The sequence below is a fragment of the Oncorhynchus tshawytscha genome, linkage group LG29, assembly GCF_018296145.1.
Source record: "Oncorhynchus tshawytscha isolate Ot180627B linkage group LG29, Otsh_v2.0, whole genome shotgun sequence".
NCBI lineage: Eukaryota > Metazoa > Chordata > Actinopteri > Salmoniformes > Salmonidae > Oncorhynchus > Oncorhynchus tshawytscha.
In genome coordinates, this window is record NC_056457.1 from 19,279,395 (window position 1) to 19,298,820 (window position 19,426).

General features: G+C 43.2%; 1 protein-coding gene across 13 annotated transcripts in view; it reads right to left on the reverse strand.

Moving 5' to 3' along the window:
• epb41l3a (erythrocyte membrane protein band 4.1-like 3a) overlaps positions 1-19,426 on the reverse strand; it is an 81,442-nt gene that overhangs the window by 9,075 nt on the left and 52,941 nt on the right. For 4 of the 13 annotated variants that reach the window (XM_042308474.1, XM_024392652.2, XM_042308479.1 and 1 more), the window contains exons 8-20: positions 19,084-19,171; positions 16,195-16,347; positions 15,580-15,677; positions 15,144-15,319; positions 13,411-13,563; positions 11,751-11,962; positions 10,803-10,850; positions 10,300-10,365; positions 9,168-9,362; positions 6,983-7,081; positions 4,219-5,007; positions 2,976-3,095; positions 2,012-2,191 (exon numbers count right to left, since the gene is read on the reverse strand). In XM_042308474.1, the coding sequence (XP_042164408.1) occupies positions 2,012-2,191; positions 2,976-3,095; positions 4,219-5,007; positions 6,983-7,081; positions 9,168-9,362; positions 10,300-10,365; positions 10,803-10,850; positions 11,751-11,962; positions 13,411-13,563; positions 15,144-15,319; positions 15,580-15,677; positions 16,195-16,347; positions 19,084-19,171 (2,377 nt within the window). Of the gene's footprint in view, positions 1-2,011; positions 2,192-2,975; positions 3,096-4,218; positions 5,008-6,982; positions 7,082-9,167; positions 9,363-10,299; positions 10,366-10,553; positions 10,590-10,802; positions 10,851-11,750; positions 11,963-13,410; positions 13,564-15,143; positions 15,320-15,579; positions 15,678-16,194; positions 16,348-19,083; positions 19,172-19,426 lie in introns of all 13 variants that reach the window. The other 9 variants (XM_024392656.2, XM_042308481.1, XM_042308475.1 and 6 more) reach the window with 8 other exon arrangements.

The window sequence follows — 19,426 nt, forward strand, 5'->3', positions numbered from 1 at the left end:
GAACATGGTGAGGTTGTAAACTCCTAAATTGATAGGGCAGTTTGTTTCAGCGATTTTACAGCTAACTAGCTACTTCACATGCCGATATTATTGTGAGTAGCTACGTTGTCTAGCTAGCTAGACAGCCAGCTCTAAGAGAGCATTGCATTGTAGGTATTGTAGTCGACTTAAACTGCAACAGATTTCCATAACGATTTTCACGTTGTTACCAACCTTTTTATAACAATAAAATATTTGTTCACAAAAAATATTGTTCTCACATATTAGGTGTATTTAACACTGTAAATTATAGTAATGAGTGGTTTTGGGTGGAATTTTCCTTTAAGGAAAGTAATTGTGGATCATTCATGAGATGCATGCTCTCTGATAAAATATTTAAAAAAACTTCAATAAATGAATCAACATAAATGATCAAATCCCAAAGCACAGAATAAGGGAGAATTTTGTGTTACAAAGAATGTAAGAAAATGTCAAATGTTTACAATAACAACATTTGTTTTCCTAATGAACGAGTTGTGTATCACCCAGGTCCCTTTGGACCCTGACCAAAGAACAAACGCAAAGAGATTTTCACTTCAGCCAGTCTGTGTCTTGCATGACAGAACTCAACAGTGTTCACCACTGAGTAAGTCTTATTTATTTGGATGTGTGGAAGCCTATTCATTCAGTTTGGAGAAGGCCAAATTGGTCTACCTGGCAGGATTGTACGTATTTATAAACAATTCCTGTTGCTTTCACTGAAACGGTCAATATCATTGAAATTGGCTGTGGACTTCAAACTTAATCGATAGCAACAGACTACTATCTATTTAAGCTGTGCTTCTCATAGACGGGTGTCCATAAAACATTTAAATCATTGCCACTCATGATTACCACAAAGGTAATCTTTGGGAACATTGGGGAAATGAGGCAGTACTACCAGGAAGGGATATGCACCATTTCCACTGTGAAACTGTGTGTACATGTGCAGGTCGAAATATTCAAATTGAACGTTTATATTGTCGCTCCAAGAACGAACACTAACAGGCACACACACACCTCCCTCTATGCAATCTTCCACTACAGTTTTCAATACTGCTCCTGGGTAATACATATACAGTAGTGTGTATCTGCAGCTTGCAGTATTTATAACCTGCCTGGCCAGGGTATTGATTTCCAATAGAGACCCCAGTGTGCAGAAACAGGGACAGGAAACAAGGTCGTTGTCATCCCCACCTGCACATCACTACACACACAGCTCCACAGGCTGTAATGGCTGACTGCTGTTATTGGTGAAGAGGAGGGGCAGGACTGGGAGAGTTGGATGGCTTATCCAGTGGTAATACTCCTTTTTACAGGCAAATTACAGGCAAATGGGAGGCCAATATTGGGATAATTTTGGGAGGCTCAATTGATATTACAGGCGATTGTGAGGGTAAGACTCGGCTAGATTGAGCACTTTCTAAGTAGCATGGACAAAAAGGAATGTGAGACCAGGGTAGTTTCAGCTAGCTTTTCCAGTGCTAATGTAGGCGAGTGGGAAGGAGAGTTGAGGAGGTACTTACGGGACAACTAGGGAAAAGGTTGGGGCTCTTTGGGGTGTTACCTCTGAGTGAGCTCTAGCAGCAGCTACCTCCCCACTGAGACTCTGCCAGGATGCTCCTGTAGGAGAGGGGGACACAAAGCGCCCTCTCCAGTCCAGGCTGTTCTCTTTCTCCTCCTCCTCCTCTGAGACTGACCCTGTGGACACCTCTCCCTCTGACGGACTGTCCAGCCCCAGGCCTCCACCTGAGCCTGTGTTTGGAGTTTCCTCCTCAGTCTCTGTCTGATTCACCGCTGCCTCTACAGCCTCGTCCACAGCGGCCTGGGCCGCGGCAGTCAGGGCAGGCCCCGCGGAGGCTATGCTAGCGGCGCCGCTAGTGTCACTCGCCTCGCTGGGCGTGTCCGAGTCATCATGCATGAGCGTCCCTGTAAACCCAAGCACGGACTGAGGCCCATCATCCTTTATCCCTCCCAATGAATCTGTCTCTACCTGCTCAGGCTGCTGACCAGCTTGTTTCTCCATGCCGTCAGGCCGGTCGTCAGGCTGTTCCTCCACCGGCTGCTCCTGGTCCTCTACCGGCTGTTCTTTCGGCTGATCCTCAACCTCTTCTGTTTGCTGTGATGATACCACCTCTGTCTGCAGCACGATCCGCTCCACCTTCTCTGTTGTCTAGCAAAGGAAACAAACAAGAAGTCACAGTCAGTCTCCTTGAACCTGTGTGGGCACTTCAATTACTGTAGTCCTAGTATGGAATCAAATGCTAAAACAAAGACAAATAGCATGATTGTGTTTCCATACAGCAGGAAAGGGTTACTTTATATGTTAGTACGGACGTGATCTTCTTAATGCATGTTGTCATTTAACATTGGTTTCATTGCATGATTGCTTTGTTTTCCACTTTGAGGTATCGAAATGTTCTAAAAGATGAGTAGGGTGGAAAAATCAAATATGCGCCTGGATAAAGCTCTCACATTCCTCCTCAATACAGTCATAGGACCATGTGGTACATCTGTCTAGACAAACCATGTCATCATAACCCTGTCCTATATCATGTGTCCTCATAAACCTGTCCTATATCATGTGTCCTCATAAAGCTGTCCTTAACCATGTATCCTCAAATCTGTCCTAAACCATATGTCCTCATCAACCTGTCCTTAGTCATGTGTCCTCATCAACCTGTCCTCTGTTTTAATGATCGGGAGGAAGGACGGACGGACTGACAGGGAACAGGCAAGTGGCGATGACAGAAATGCCTGACAGACAGCAGTGGCTAGAGCGACAACATTTCCTCACCAACAAGGACAAACAGTATAGATACTGAACAGTTCTCTTACAAAAGAGATGTTATCTCAATGTGAATAACCTGTATATGTAAAGTTGAAAACAAATAAATTATAACTGCTGTCATCCCATTTGTTAAGTTGTATATTGTCCATAGGGCATAAGAGGCCACCTTGAGCAGGGCCTGACTATGGGCAGGCGAGGCAGTCCAACCCCCCGTGCTGGTCTGATATCGGGCCGAATGTAAGAGAGCGGTGAGCTCCGGGGACATCTCCTCAAAGGTCGGCTTAGGCTGAGCAGACAGAGAGATGGGGAGAGTACACACACAGGAGTAGAAGAGAGAGACACACACACGCACACACACAGTTAGATACTGTACATACAAAGGAGGAGCGACACAGACAGACAGGCCTTTGACACAATGCCCAGACACAAGCTCAGGGGATGGGGGTTTGTGGGGATTATTCATAAGAGCATTGAGGTGAAGATTGATCGCTAAGACGGGTCATTTTAGAAGATTGGGTTTGAGAATATAGAATACTTTAAGAACTCTTAAGAATCTAGAGTGATTTCAAAGGTTTAAAGTGATCAAATGACAGTGTTTTCAAATGTGTTTTTTAATCCATGTTTGTATGCTATATTACGCAAATCTGAGGAATTGATAGAAACACCACCCTGTGACATATCAATCACTTTACTAGAGCTTTTATACATTTATAGCACTTCTACAAAAGAGTGGAGCATCGTCAGCAATTCAACTTTACTAGGGAGACCTTATGGCAGCTCAGTACTTGGCTTTCATCTATTGAGAATGTCAATCACAAAGGCAATAGATGAGACAGACAAGTATGTCTTGTGAGTCGGGATGTCTCTTCTTATGAATAGGGCCCATATCATAATCTCAGATCAAGCAGCCAAGAGTTCATAGAGGGCATACCAAGGGAAGTCAAAAGTAAATGTGGTAGGGCTGAAACAGTCAGTGGCATATAAACCATAGTATACCGAACCATAAGCCAAAGTGTAAAGCATTAATTTGGTGTGGCTAGCAGCATGGGGAACAAGCATAAAACGAAACACAATTTAATTTACATTGAAATGAAAGGGGTAAACAAATGCCAGTGCCCATGAGGCAGCAAGTTTGGCTTAGGAAAGCAGTAAACAAATTACACCAAATACCGTGGTTAAGGGATTTGTGTCCAACTAAAAAGAGCAAAGGATAGAAAGAAAGAGATACCCAAGCGATTCCCATAAACATTCAGTCGAGTGCAAAACAGCGCCGGGTCCAGGCTTGTTGCAGTAGATATGAAGACCAGGCAGACAGGGGCGGGATTAGCTTGAAAATATTTTGGGGGCTACAGTAGGGAGGGAGAGGGGGGCTTCAGGCATTTTGGGGGAGGGGCATCATATCATCCTACCACTTTGGAGGGCGATGGGGTTCTGGATAGATAGGACACGGGGCCGGGGCTCAGACGCAGATCCTCCATTGGAGGCTTGGGCTTTGTCATGGGAGACTTTGCCATAGGTGACTTGGCCATGGGGGAGCGTGGCGAGAGAGGTGTGTGAGGTGCAACAGGGGTGGTGCTCCTGTCTCCCAGGAGAAAAGTCTCCCTCAGCTGCTTCCTGCTGTCCGCTCTCGCGGCATCACTGATGTCCTGGCTGGAGCGGATGGACACGGTGGTCCGCACGGTGCCCAGGCCCAGGGCACCGTTGCTGGGCTCGGATGGAGAGGGCGTCCTGGCCTCCTTGATGGTAATCATGGGGGGTCCGATTCCCTCCTGGGGTGGGAGACCCATGTGGACAGACACCGGCATCTCATACTCAGTCGACACTGGGATGATCTTCACTGTGGTGGTGGATTGGTCTGCTGCCCTCTTCAGCTCCCTGGCAAACGCTGCCGGAGCAGCCGCCACCGCCTCCCCACCATCTTTGGCCCGCTTTGTCATTGTGACAATCTTGCCTGACATTGTGTCATAGGACTTGCCCAGGGTATAGTTCTTCTCTCTCATCTCCTCAGTTTTGGAGGGGAGTTCGCTGCGGAAGCTCTCATACGCTTTCAACTCCTTGCCGACTATGCCACCACTGGTGCCGGCGAGCGCTCCTTTGGCCACAGTGTTAGTGACGGTCATAACTTTATAGTTGACAATGATTTTCTTTTCGGTTACCTTAGGAGGGACTTTACTTACTATTACCCACCCATCAGAATCCTACATACAAGATACATACAAAGACTGGGGTTAGCCAGTTCAACGGCAGATTGACGTTAATTGTAATGAATCTTGCCCTGGAGGCCATTCCGCTTGATGGACCAGCTGCAAAGTCAAAATGGTCTATACGTAAAAAATCATGAAAACAAAAATTTGGGTTAGGCATAATTTAAGGTTAGGGTTACACGGAACCCAAACCGGCTGCGCTCGTGCGCCATCGTGCATACATTTATTTTGTCCCCCCACACCAAATGCAATCACGACACGCAGGTTAAAATATCAAAACAAACTCTGCACCGATAATATTAATTTGGAGACAGGTCGAAAAGCATTAAACATTTATGGCAATTTAGCTAGCTAGCTTGCACTTTCTAGCTAATTTGTCCTATTTAGCTAGCTTGCTGTTGCTAGCTAATTTGTCCTATTTAGCTAGCTTGCTGTTGCTAGCTAATTTGTCCTGGGATATAAACATTTAGTTGTTATTTTACCTGAAATGCACAAGGTTCTCTACTCCGCCAATTAATCCACACATAAAACTGTCAACCGAATCGTTTCTAGTCATCTCTCCTCCTTCCAGGCTTTTTCTTCTCTTGACTTTATATTGTGATTGGCAACTTTCATAAATTACGTGCATTACCGCCACCGACCTATTTCGTCTTTCACTCACCCACGTGGGTATAACCAATGAGGAGATGGCACGTGGGTACCTGTTTCTATAAACCAAGGAGGAGATGGGAGAGGCAGGACTTGCAGCACGATCTGCGTCAGAAATAGAACTGACTTCTATTTTAGCCCTTGGCAAAGCAGACGCTCGCGAGCTGTGTGGGTGCAATAATTGAACATATTTGTCTAAATTTATTTCACAACGCTCACGTGTAGTCAGCCTGTTAGGCATTAGGGTTAGCAGTGTGGTTAGGTTTAAATAATATTTTATGACTTTGTGGCTGTGCCATATAATGACCACTCTGCACTGCTGCCTCCTGGGAAATATTCATAACAATAAATGCCAACTTGCAGTTCAATGGGGGGAGAAGGACTTCCAGTGGCAGTCCCAAGAAGAGCAATTCTTAAAGCAGAAACTTTAGACTTGCAAGCAACATAGATCATAGACACTATTAACATAGACAGCAACATAAATCACAGTTCTTAGTTGTTAGTGTATTGTTAAAGAGTGACGGCCTTTAAAAAGCAACAAATCCTGTTGAAAACGGCCTTTGTGACATCGAGTCAGAAAGAGTTCTAGTGTCAAAATTGACTACAAAGTGTAATTAGGAATAATAAGTCAGTCTAGTCTAAAACAGTGTTGATTTGACAATGTCCATTGGGGAACTAACATGGGGTGAACAGGTGCAGTGATTGCTCTCTATCCAATAGCATAGACAATGAGACAGACCTGCCCAGCAGCCCGATTTTGTTTACATAAGACAACATGTCGCCCATTCTTTTACTTGAGAAATATTGTACAAAACACCTTAGTTATGTGTTAAACTAAAACTAAAGCATCCTCTGCAAAAACCTGAAAAACATATTACAGATTTCTTGTGTGAACTTTTGAGCAAGTGAAATAGGCTTCCGCGGCTACAGTGTCTCATCGGGGACAAACATCATTAACCAAACGCTGAATCTGTCAGGAAACACGCCTCCAAGACTGAAATATAGTTTTCTAATGAGCAACACAAAAACACACGTGCCAATGGCATGTTCAGTGGCTATTTAAAACCGGTCTCTATGTATAGCTAATTTACAGTAGACCTACATACAGATTCAAATTCTTGTCATGTTGTCATCCACTGCTGACAATGAATAACATAGGATTCTAGTCCTACACTCCCAAATGGATCTTTGGTTAAATATGTACAGTAAGACATGTTAATAATTCATAGGCTTAGCTGTCTCTAATCTAACCAAGCAGCAGAGATGAAGGTGTTCCAATCACACAGAGATAGCTGGACCAGCATACATCCTGGCTACCTACCACAGTAGTCTTAGTATCCACAGGGCTGTGGTTGATCTCCTCCTCAATGCTACCGCCTGCAGCCATAACTCTCTCATCCTCTCTCTCATCCTCTTTGCTCTACATGAATAGAAAAGAAAAACAAGACAAACAAACAGCCCGGCATGAATGAAGTAGAATGGAAAGTAGCTTTGAGGCGTACGCGTGTGGGCTGTATCCTATTACGGATATCATTACTCATTCTATTTGATAAGAGTGTGTGGGATATGAGATTTCCATAAAACACGGCACAACAGTGTGTAACGATGGGACTTAAGTATCTCTCCAAACATACTCACACTATGAGGTTGATAACAGAGATAAGGGTGTGGATTAATGAGAACATTCTCTGCAGACACAATCCCTCTTCTTCCAGTATCTCACAAATAAAGAATGGGTCAAGGTTGCAAGACTTGGCTGAGGGGTAAACTGGCTCCTTTCCACACCTACTTTAATCACATACAAACAGTCATAAAAAGAAATACTGGCAGAAATATGCTATCGTCGCTGCTACATGAATAAATAAATAAATCCCCTTTCCTTGGTTACATCATCATTGCCGTTCTCCCGACTGCTTGATGTTTACACACACACACACACGCAAACACATACGCACACACACACACACACACACACACACACACACACACACACACACACACACACACACACACACACACACACACACACACACACACACACACACACACACACACACACAGCATGCAGAGGGATGGGGGTTTCTTCCTCCCTTTTGAAGTCCATGCATGCTTTTCCATAGCAGGGCTGTGGTTGATCTTAGTCCTGCTAAAATGCTTAGCCAAGGAGGATGTTTGCTTCCTTGAGTCTCTCCCTCCCACCTCCATTTGGCAAGGTTATAGCACAAGGATTTATTACTCATTCACAGGCCAGGCTGCTAAAAATCAATCCAGCCCTATATTGATGTCACACTGTAAATTGTCCCCTGGTACTTTCAACTGGTGCTCCTTGTATCTACTTTTGGCTTCAGCAGTTGGATTTTGTAGCCTACACTTTTTGTCTGCATCAAGGAGCTGCCTCTGAATCACTTCCTTTCACAGTGGCTTAACTTCACTTGAAAAACACGTTGATGCTTGGTAGCTACTTGAACACGTCACTGGAGAAGGAAGGGTATAGGTGTCACATGTCATAATGAGGCAGCGATTATTTCCTAACATCTCCAGTAGCGGGGTGTTAAGCACCTTCCTCCACCTGTATAGATTATTGAGTAGCTTTTCAAGGAGACACGGTAGAGGCCCCAGTCTCCTGAGATTTGACATGGAGAGGAGGGATCTCATTCATTGCAGCAGGCACATCTCAACCTTCTCACACTGCAGAAGGCACATCTCAACCTTCTCACACTGCAGAAGGCACATGTCAACCTTCTCACAATGCAGCAGGCACATGTCAACCTTCTCACATTGCAGCAGGCACATGTCAACCTTCTCACAATGCAGCAGGCACATGTCAACCTTCTCACATTGCAGCAGGCACATGTCAACCTTCTCACAATGCAGCAGGCACATGTCAACCTTCTCACAATGCAGCAGGCACATGTCAACCTTCTCACATTGCAGCAGGCACATGTCAACCTTCTCACAATGCAGCAGGCACATGTCAACCTTCTCACATTGCAGCAGGGTCAACCTTCTCACATTGCAGCAGGCACATGTCAACCTTCTCACACTGCAGCAGGCACCTGTCACAATGCAGCAGGCACATGTCAACCTTCTCACACTGCAGCAGGCACATGTCAACCTTCTCACACTGCAGCAGGCACATGTCAACCTTCTCACAATGCAGAAGGCACATCTCAACCTTCAAATCATGTCCTATCAAAAGCAAGGATGCTATTTCTCTTTAAGTCAGGATAGTAGTGTGTGTACTTCCAGCAGTTTTAAACTTGATTCAGCTTATCAAGGAGCTAATGAGCAGCTGATTAGTAGAACCAGGTGTGTTAGAGCAGGATGGAACAAAAAGCAGCATAATGTCCACCCATGGATTACATGTTACCGGATTTCTAATTCTACGTGTTTTCACCCACTGAGGTTCTACTAAATGTGTAATTAAAACACAGGGGTCTCTAAACGATGTATGAATGCCTCCCCCCTCTCTATTCAGTCCGTTTCCGATTTGACAGTGAATTTACCGGTACTTCATCGAGCTCCAGTGGTTCGATCATAGGGGCTTCGTCGAGACGCAGCGAACGCAGGGGGGACGAGGACAGCCTCTTCTCCCACTCGGTGAGGCCGGCCGTGTCGGCACCCGTCTCCAGGAACGACCTCTTGAGCTCGCTGATGTTGGTTGCGTGTTTCAACAGCTCCTCTGGCGTGCCCACTGTGTCCTGAGGAACAGAAAGAGAAGTCATTTGACTGATGCTACTGCTAATTCTAGATTTTAAACGTGTATGGATATCAATTTAATGTCAGAGTATTGTGTCCTGTTCTTTCAGGCTGTTTAACATTTATGGCCATGTTTTTGAACAATACAGAAAATAACATTCTATTGAAAAAAATATGCTACTGGACGCTAGTCAGCAAGCTACAAATCAATCCTTTAAAAACAAAATGAAGTAGTGAATGAGTTCTGCAATGCAAACGCAATAGGAAATCAACGGTGTACTATGAGACGAAATTACAATTCTGAATCTTTGTGAGTGCAGCTTGTGTGCTGCTATTGAAGTTGCGTGGCTAAGTATCGTCTTGGTGACAGATTGACAAACATAATGTCCATTACTTTGATGTATGTTTATATTATGTTCACAGGTGCAGTGCAGTGTAATGAGCTGTATATACGGCATAATCTATCCAAAACAGGCAGAACATGCATTCAAAAGAACACTGCAATGCATTTGCCTCTCTTGTATACCTAGGATTCACCACAAAATGTGGATAATTCATAAGGTCAATTTTTCACTTAGTCTCACATAGACATCAATGCATGAATAAGTACAAATTTAACTGAAGTGAAAGTTAAGATTCACCTCTTTGTAAAGAAGTATTCATAGACATCAATTGAACCTTAATTCATCTTATTCTCTATTTATAAGCAATAACTCCCAATCTAGCATATCACATTAATGTATTACAGCAAAAACTAAATCACCCCCAAAACACTCCATGCTTACTAAGTATGTTAGCTAGTGAATCAACATTGGACAGTTCAAAACAATATGTTATTGTGGTCAAAATGGGAAATCCACTGTTACTGGCCAAACCTAGTCCTTGACCAAAATGTCACCAATCTCCATGCACTAGCCTGGCATTCCATACTGTACCAACCTCTAACATCAGCACACTATGTCTGACAAACACATTCTCTCCTTTAATTCGCCTTATGAAACTGTTCTGGAAGGAAAATGACAGTCATTTAGATGTTGTTGCATATAAAATCCACATCTCCTCATAGATTGCAGATCTTGATTGTGAAGCCTACAGTGATTTTGAATCCCAGGTTCACAGGTTGCGGATGAAATGATCGTTTGACGAGCTGTGGATGAAATGAGAGTTAAGGCACCATACACTAGTTAATATACCTGAGTCTTTAACTCAGACTCGTCGTCTTGGTCCGACTGGCAGCAGTGGAAGCACAGAGAGGGAATTTGATATCAAAACCGCAATACAACACAACAGGTTATAGCTTATAAGAGAAACTATCAAATAACGCATTGAATGGATAATCAGACAGTCCGATATTGTTGAAATAGAAATATGGAACTAAAGAACATAAGACTTCTACAAGAACAGATGAGAGTTGAGGTGAAGTGTCTACCCGTGGTACAAACCTCAGTAGCTGTCAGTTCACCATCGACACAAGTGTCAGTCAGTTCCGTCTGTTTAGTAGTAACACAGTAGAACATCCAATGGACAAGTGTGAGGAGAAAGAGAACCGTGGCAGTTAGGGTTGAATGTAGTTTTTCCCAGAACTCATTTTTACCAAAACATGAGCCATTAGCAAAGTGGTTCAACAAAGTAGTGATTGTAAACCATTTTCGGGGTTAAAAAAACCCATCAGGAAATGCATTAAAACATATTCAGAAGACCTATGTCAACATCATTCCATTAGAATACATTACAGATGACTCCACCAGCTAGAGGTTGTTCTCCTGCCTTATCAATTTTCATCACAAATTAAATTAGTTAGCAGTTTGCCCTTTCACAATAAGCATTAGGACTCTACTAAGAACTCTTCTCCTAGGTAACGAGTAACTATAGACATTACATCTGCCAAAGTTAATTAAGTTTAAGCTCCTCGTCATCAACTTTCACAATGAATGAACATCACGTCTAAACAAGCACTTTTAATTTCTACATTTGAAATAGTCTGTCCCTGCCTTTTTCCGAGTCTTCTGGCACTGATCTGAAGTTGCCTTTCAGGCAGAGTAGAGACAGTTCAGGTTCGGGGACTCTGAGTTCTCCATTAGTGAGTTATCAGGGCCCTGCCTACCTGATAGAGAGCGTGGCAGAGCGTGAAAGCACAGGACGGCATTCCCAGACAATGAGATTTGTAATGCTTCACTACCTTGGAAAAATGATGGCCACCTGGCTCTAGTCTGTCTGACAGAATAGCTCTGGCTGGCATAGCTAGGTTACACTCTGGGCTCCGGCATTAAACAGCTTTCGTTTTCAGAGTGGAATCTGGGCACTCAGAGGAATTTGTTTTAATGTATTATAGAGAGAGCTCAGGGGTGGACTGAGGACAGAGATAATTGATTGGGTGTGGAGAACTATACCTTGGTGTCATGTCGAATGGGAGAGGTTGGACTTGGCTGAGACATCTCGGTGGCTTTCGTGGTCTCGTCTTCCTCCTCCACCTCCACCTGCACCTCTACTTCCACCTCTTCCTCTGCCTTCCTCTCTTCCACCTTTTTCTCCGGTGTCACTGTGGTGATGAGGTCACTCACGGCAATGCCCTTCGCCCTTCCGTATAGATCCGAGCCCATCTCTGAAGCATGCACATAGACGCACATGCATGCACACGCACGCACACAGGCACGCACATACCCACACACACATACACACACACACACACAGCATTTTGCATTAAGGAATTGTCATTTTCCTCTAACTGAGGTAACATTGCACGTTAGCAGGTTGGAGCGTGAATGTAATAAGCTGCAGGTTGTATCAGCACAGTCATCACAACCATAGACTCATGGAAGATCAACCTAAAAACACGCATTAAATCCCATTCCCATTGATAATAACACTATTATTATCAACGTCAGAGCTTTTCATTCAGATATTAGCCTTGATCTGTAATTAAAGCCAATACTCCATAATCATTGTGTGGTTTGAAATGAAAAGCATCTCATAAGCAGTATTATATATTAAAATCGATATCATCAAGGGTTTCAGTCACAACAGTACGCACCTAACAAAATACCACGCTCCAGATTTATGAGAAAAGGCTATATATATATATATATGTATATGTATATATATATATATATATGTATATGTATATATAAATATATATATATATATAAATTGCTATATCAGTTTCCATGCAGAGGTTTAAATGCTAGGGTGACTACCCTCATCATCAATTTTCAATTAACATTAGACAGCAATCCCTGATAAGCTGTCATTTTTCAGCTCCTCTATGGGCCGTACTTACAAACATTCTCTAATTGACTGCAGCTTTTGAATTCCTCCCATTGACTGATAATGAAAGGCTCAAACTGCATGCACTTAAATACCAACATAAAAACTACTGCGTCAGAACCTAAACGAGGAAGGGGGAAAAATATGCAGTTGGCAGATGATATGGTATTGGGTGTGCTGGTAAATTAGAAACATTTAATATTCCATCATTGCTATGAGTCAGCTCAGACAAAACATGCACTGCATCCCTGTTGTGAACTTAGAACACAGCTTATTAGCTTTGTTGATCATTCAGGGATAAAACACATATCTTAAAAAATGACTACTGTAACTATGTTAACTTATATCATCTCCCTACGTCACTGACAGCACAAAAAGCACTCTGAATCAATGTAACGAGCTGGGAGAATGAGCGAGCGATTGCTGAGTCTCTTTATAGATCCAGGCCACATAAGCCATTAGCGGCCAAGCTAACAGAACAAGGCTGGGATTTTTTTCTCCATTTTTTTTCAAACAAACAACTACAAGTGAACAGCTATGAAGGGAGGGCCATGGTGCGTTCACATGCTCGGGAGACCCCCAATTAGCATGGGAGCATGCAGCGCAAGCCTGATCAGCACCGAGGGGTGTCTGTAACCAGGGCCCAAAATACAAAACCAAATGGCTACCGTTGGAAAAAGTCAAAGGAAAGAAGCAGAGATGGGATCATTAACTAGCAGGCATCGTTAGCTCAGGGGCTACATCTACTGTTAGCACGTACAGAGAGACACAGTGCATAATATCTACCTGTTGGTTTAGTGCCGTTTAAACTAGAAGGTGGTTTAATTCTTGGTGATACAGTTTTTTGGGGTGAACTCCTTTTGGGTGAACTCCTATTGGGTGAACTCCTTTTGGGTGAACTCCTATTGGGTGAACTCCTTTTGGGTGTACTCTGCGGAGCTGAGGAGGATTGCATAGAAATTCAATATCACGGGGGAAGATTCAACATTAACATAACACATAATATTATTCAAAGCTGAGCATTAGGTAGTCAGCTGAGCACTTGGGAGAAAGAGGGAGAGAATATTGTTTGTTTATATAATAATTTTGTAGAGTTATTGACTATGGATTTGAATACATGAACGTTAAAGGATGTGTAAGTTGTCTGGTTCACAGTATTATGGAAAGCCTCTTAAGACTAAGACACTGAATGGATACACTTTCTGATGGGATGAGAACAGACAGTCAGACACTAAACTTTCTCCCATCAATGAAGGGTTGAGACAGAAAAATCAATGTTGCCTTTTAGGTCCAATGATACTGATGGAGTCTGAAACTAATATGGGCCCCGGGGCGGCTCATATTCAATTGATATCACAGCCAATTGGCCGAGTCTCTCTTTCAAGTCAGTTAGCTAGTGAAATCCCGCCAAAAAAGCTCTTTATTCCTAAATGAAACAGCAACATTTGCATTCAAACGGACAGGTTTTCGTCACAGCTCAGATATGACATGGGAGGGGCGGCAGCATAAATACAATAAAAAACTCAATTCTCCAATTAATCAGCGAACGGGGGAGAACAAAAGCAGAGGGTGCATCGTCAAGCGAAGATGACAAAACAACACAATGGGGTGCCTGGTAAATCCCTGTGGCGAGTATCCGTTCCCTCAGAAGGGGATATAAAATAAACAATATTTTTGATTCTCTCTTCATACATAGCCATTGTCATTACGAGCCATTTATCTGCGGCTTCCTCTGTGAACTGGCTTGAAAAATAAAGGACTTTACCCGTGGTTTGGGACTGGTTGATAAAGACAGGGGAGTGAGGGACGGCCCTGGGTGCTTCCAGGGGATGAAAAGGCATTGTGAGTGCAGAGCGGCGAAGATAACAATGGCTAAAAACTGTAATTAGTCTGAGCGGCGTACTGAGGCTTTTGAGCCTTCACAGCACGGCTGCTTACGGAGGTTCTCTTAAGCGTTCATCTAGACTAGGAAATGTTGAAGCTGTCAAGCAAGCGACAACTTTCAAGACAAACGGCGACCAAAATGGCTCTGTGGAGAATATCAACTATCGTTCTAGGGATATTCAAGGGAAAGTATTCCCTATTCACACCAGTGACACTTGTAAGCCAATGACAGGTCTGGGAGGACTTGAGTGAATTTCAATGTGAAGACCAAATCAAGTGTGATTGATTGACAGATGTCACAAGGTGTGCAGTGGTATGGCCATTATGACAAATGGGTGCATTGATTGAATGGTGCCTGAGATGCATGTAAAAACATCTCTGGATACTGTAAATCCCTCTGACTTCGACAGCTTAGAAACAAATACTTCAGAAAAGTGTGGACATGAACACGGAGGACAAGGGCAACATATGATTTTCATAAGTGCGCTGATTTAGGTTTGGTTGTTTAATAATGTTTTGTAGCTTGCTTTGTCCTGCAGTATGCTTCCCCAACTCAAACTCTATGGGGAGAAATGTGATACAATCCTCCTTCATTCCTAACCACTTCAAAGAGAAAGGTTGATGGGACTACAAACCTCCGTCCAGGCTGCGAGACATGATGTAGCGCTTGCTGGTGGAGCGCTCAAAGCAGGGCGCTGGGCGGACGATCTGGGAGCTCGCTCGTCGAGTCTGGGCCTGGGTTCTCCCGCTGTAGCGGAACTTAGAACCCAGGTTTAGGAACTTCTTGGGGGGAGTTTCTGGAGACACCAACCTAGAGGACAGAGAGGAATGTTGAGGGCAGGAGAACAAAGAGGAGACATTAATCTACCTAGAGGTCAAGAAAGACACACAATTACAGCAGGGATGGGCAAATGGTCCTGGAGGGAAGCAGTGTGTGCAGGCAATTGTTCCAACCCAGCATGAAGTTAACCAAGACAATGTTCAATGACTATGGATTTACATCCAAAACCCTTCACTGAAATGGCAGATGTCTTGGGCCACCACACGTTGAGGTGGTGGTCCAGGTCTCACCTGAAAAAGGTGTGGTGCTCCACGCAAACCTTCCATAATCTCTTGGCCGCCCTATGGTTGGGGAGCTTGAACCCAATTGTACTTTCAAACTGCTCAAACTGATGACAAAACATACAGAAAAAACACACAAACACAGGGATCATCAACTAGATTCAGCCGCGGGACAATTTCTTGCTTGAGCGGATGGTCGGGGTGCCGGAACATATAATTTGTTGACTGCAACAATTCCAAACAGATATAATGTTAGATTAAAAGATAATCATTTCAAACCTTGCATACATTTCTATATGATCATGTGTCTCTCTCTTATGCGTGGGAATACTTAGGAACAGATTTCTTAAATTAAAATCACTTGGAGCTAATTTCCTGGTGTTTTTACAGTATTTTATTTCCAACAATAAATGTTGTATTTATTTTTGCTCTGAATACTTGGAGGGCCAAATAAAACCACCCGTGGGCCAAATTCGGCACACGGGCCACCAGTTGGGGAACCCTGTTCTATGTGATGCTATTCTATGTGATGCCATTCTATGTGATGTGCATACTACCTTCATACATGAAACAGGATCGGGAAATTGCTTTCATGTCAGCAGGGCCTTATACTGATATGCTTACCTCTCCAGGGCGTATTTTGATGTAGAAATTATTCCTTTTGTAGGAGATCTTGAGGACCTTGGGCCAGGCGAACCTGTTGATGCGCAAGCGATCGCGGTAGATCAGAAGACCACTGGAGCACACGCCCAACATGATCTCAACACCCTCGGAATCCTGGGAAGGAATGTCAGGAAGCGTGGTTAACAACCTGACACTACTCAAACGAGACTCCGGGTTGCAAAATTCCTGAAACTTCCACAAAGTGGGATTTCTGAAAAAACATGGGAACTTTGGTCAAGTTTGTGGAATTTTGTTACTAATCTCACATTGAGGAAGCCTAGGTGTCAGTCAGTTTTGGTCTTAGCCAGCTCACCTATTGGTTGTTGTCCTTAGTTTACTGTCTGCAGGGCTATTCAACTTCATGCCCGAAGGGCCAAAGGGCTCCTGGTTTTGTTTACTAACTAGTAATTCATTGATTGATTGAATGTCACTGATTGGCCCAGAGAGTCTAGAAGTGTTTCGTTCCTCCAGGCCTGGAGTTCTAATAGCTCTGGTCTACAGTATGCCTATAGACTTATTCCTAATCCTTTCTAGACTCTACCAAACATGATAACAGCAGAGTAGTTGACTAATGCCAAAACAGATTGACAACCAGGCTAAAAAAAGTTTCTGATTGTTTAAAACAAAAATGGTTGACATTATCAGACACCACCACTTTCTCCTACAAAGAAGTGAGGCAGCCTGAGATGACTGGCGATACGGCAAGCCAAATACAATGCATTATTCAATGAAGGATTCAAATGAGCTTTCTAAAAAAAGGATAATTGAAATGAAAACATAATGAGAGCTGTCGTAATGTTGATGAACATATTTCACAAATCGTCGCCAAACCAAGAACTCAAGAGACAAGAAAATGACCTACATTTCCGGAAACCAATTATTTATCCTAAATCGCCTCTTTTCACAGCTCCTACTTTCACTAGATATCTGTCTGGCTTAGCCAGGAGCAAGTATTGGGCTCTTTCTCAATTGTCTAAGAAGTCTGTCCTCTCCTTGCCTCCTCTCCTTGCACTCAGCTGAAAGAACTGAGCAGGTGAAAGCCAGCCTAATCATGATCTTGCACCATAATGTTTTTACCTGTCATGTTCCAATCAGTGCAGATGAAGTTAAGGAGATGAGGGGAGGAAGCAATTGAGAGCCAATTTACAGAGCACAGTGATGTACGTGTCATAGCTATTTAAAAGTAGTTCTATGGTAGTAACGAGCAAAGCCTAGGTATTTTCATCTACTCTGTCTAAAGTCTAATTCTATGTTCCAATGTCCACACTAGCATACCACATGCCTAGTTGCTTCATTCAAGAGGCATGTTAATGTGGATATTGGATGTAGCCTAAATGTGGGGTTAAAATGGCAAATACTAGTCACATGACATCACAATGATGAGGCCTTCCCCAAAAGGTCTTAAAGTCTGCAGATGAGCACAGTCAGGCTGCCACAGAGCAGATGGGGGGACAGAGGGTGGTCCACAACTCCCTGTTTGTGGGATATGAGCACTGGGGCTATGAGGGGATGCAGTATACCATGGGGGGGGGGCGATATCCTACACCTCACAACAGCCACCTAAGAAATTACAATTACAATCATCCACAATATCAACTTGAAATTGTGGTGAGACAAACCCACAGCCCTAAACGATGGACTCTAACAGTCCATGGTCATGCACGAAGACAGGGGTTTTCAGACAGGAACACATCTAACATACATGTAACTTTACATACACACAAACAAAATGCAAGCCTTACCTCGCCCTTAGCTGGAGACAAGCACTCAAACAGGCTTCCTACCAACTAGGCCATTCAGTAAGAATAAGACAAGAAAAGATAAAAACAGTCTGATCTGACCAAACGGAGGGAAAGTTTCCATGCCATCAGTGAGTCTGTTATGAGTGTTTTTATGTGTTCCCTTCTTATTTGGTTATGAATTAAAATCATAAGTGCATGTCATTATTTCATGTTTTTTTTTCATGACAAAACACTGTTTACTCTCTGATGCAATTGGTGCTAGGAGGTGTTGTGAAACGGTTTTTGGTGAACGATTTTTCCTCATGGTGCGTTGGGGTTACATGAGGTCAGATGATATAACCCACATTACATAGCTGGGTCAGGCTATATTTACATGGCTGGCAAAAGAAATACAATTTTCCAAACAATGTTTCTTCGATAAAGACAAAAAATAACCATATTTGTAAAAGGTTCAGCTAAAATCTAAAATAAGCTCTTTCTCCTCTCCTATTGCTTCTTGAGTATATTCAATCTGACAATGTTCTTTTATCTAACCGTGCCATGTCCATTAAAATCTATGCCAGTGAATTGGGCCAGTTTTTGATTTGCTTGGTTATATAACAGTGTTGTGTAGATAGGTGATTAGTTAGTCCTAAAATGTCATTCCCAGCTGACATTGCAAACAACATTAACAACCAACCGAGGCACACAGCAACAACTAGAACAAAATTTAACACAAAACAGAGAGGACATTAGCTAGTGATACGCAGACCATAAAAAGTGTATGCACCTTTGACAGGCTAAAATAATGCATTTGGTAGCAAGGTTAAATGAGTTCATTTCAAAGCCTATGTAAGTGGTATCCTTCATTCCCTGCACTTGTGGGGTTTGATGTGTCACTTAGGGCAGTACATAACACCATGGTTTGGATCTAAGGATTCAAACAACAAAGATCCAAATGGCTATTCAAGCTGCTGGCAGTCAAAGGACAGGGAACCAGGCAGAATCATGCAGGTCATAACAACAGGGCTTTTTCAATTCATGGCAGAGCAGACATTTTGAAAAAACAACAACAACAGGGTTGGGGTCAATAACAGGTGTTTGTATAAGTTGAATACGGCCCCTTTACCTTGGCATGGTGAAGGTCCACTCCGTACATGGACAGCTTCTTCACGTTCTCGAGGAAGTGCATCTCAGCCTCAGCTGGCATCATTCCTCTGGAGAGAGAGACAAACACACACAGAGGGTTTTGTATGTTTTTTTTTATACAGTAACTGTTCAGTCCATGACCGTCTCTTCCAATAGGTTATATAGACAGAAAGACAGAAAAATGTAGACAGACAGACAAATAGACTGAGTTGTAGTTCTAGACACAGAGACTGACTTGTAGTTCTAGACAGACAGACAGAGACTGACTTGTAGTTCTAGACAGACAGACTGACTTGTTGTTCTAGACAGACAGACAGACAGAC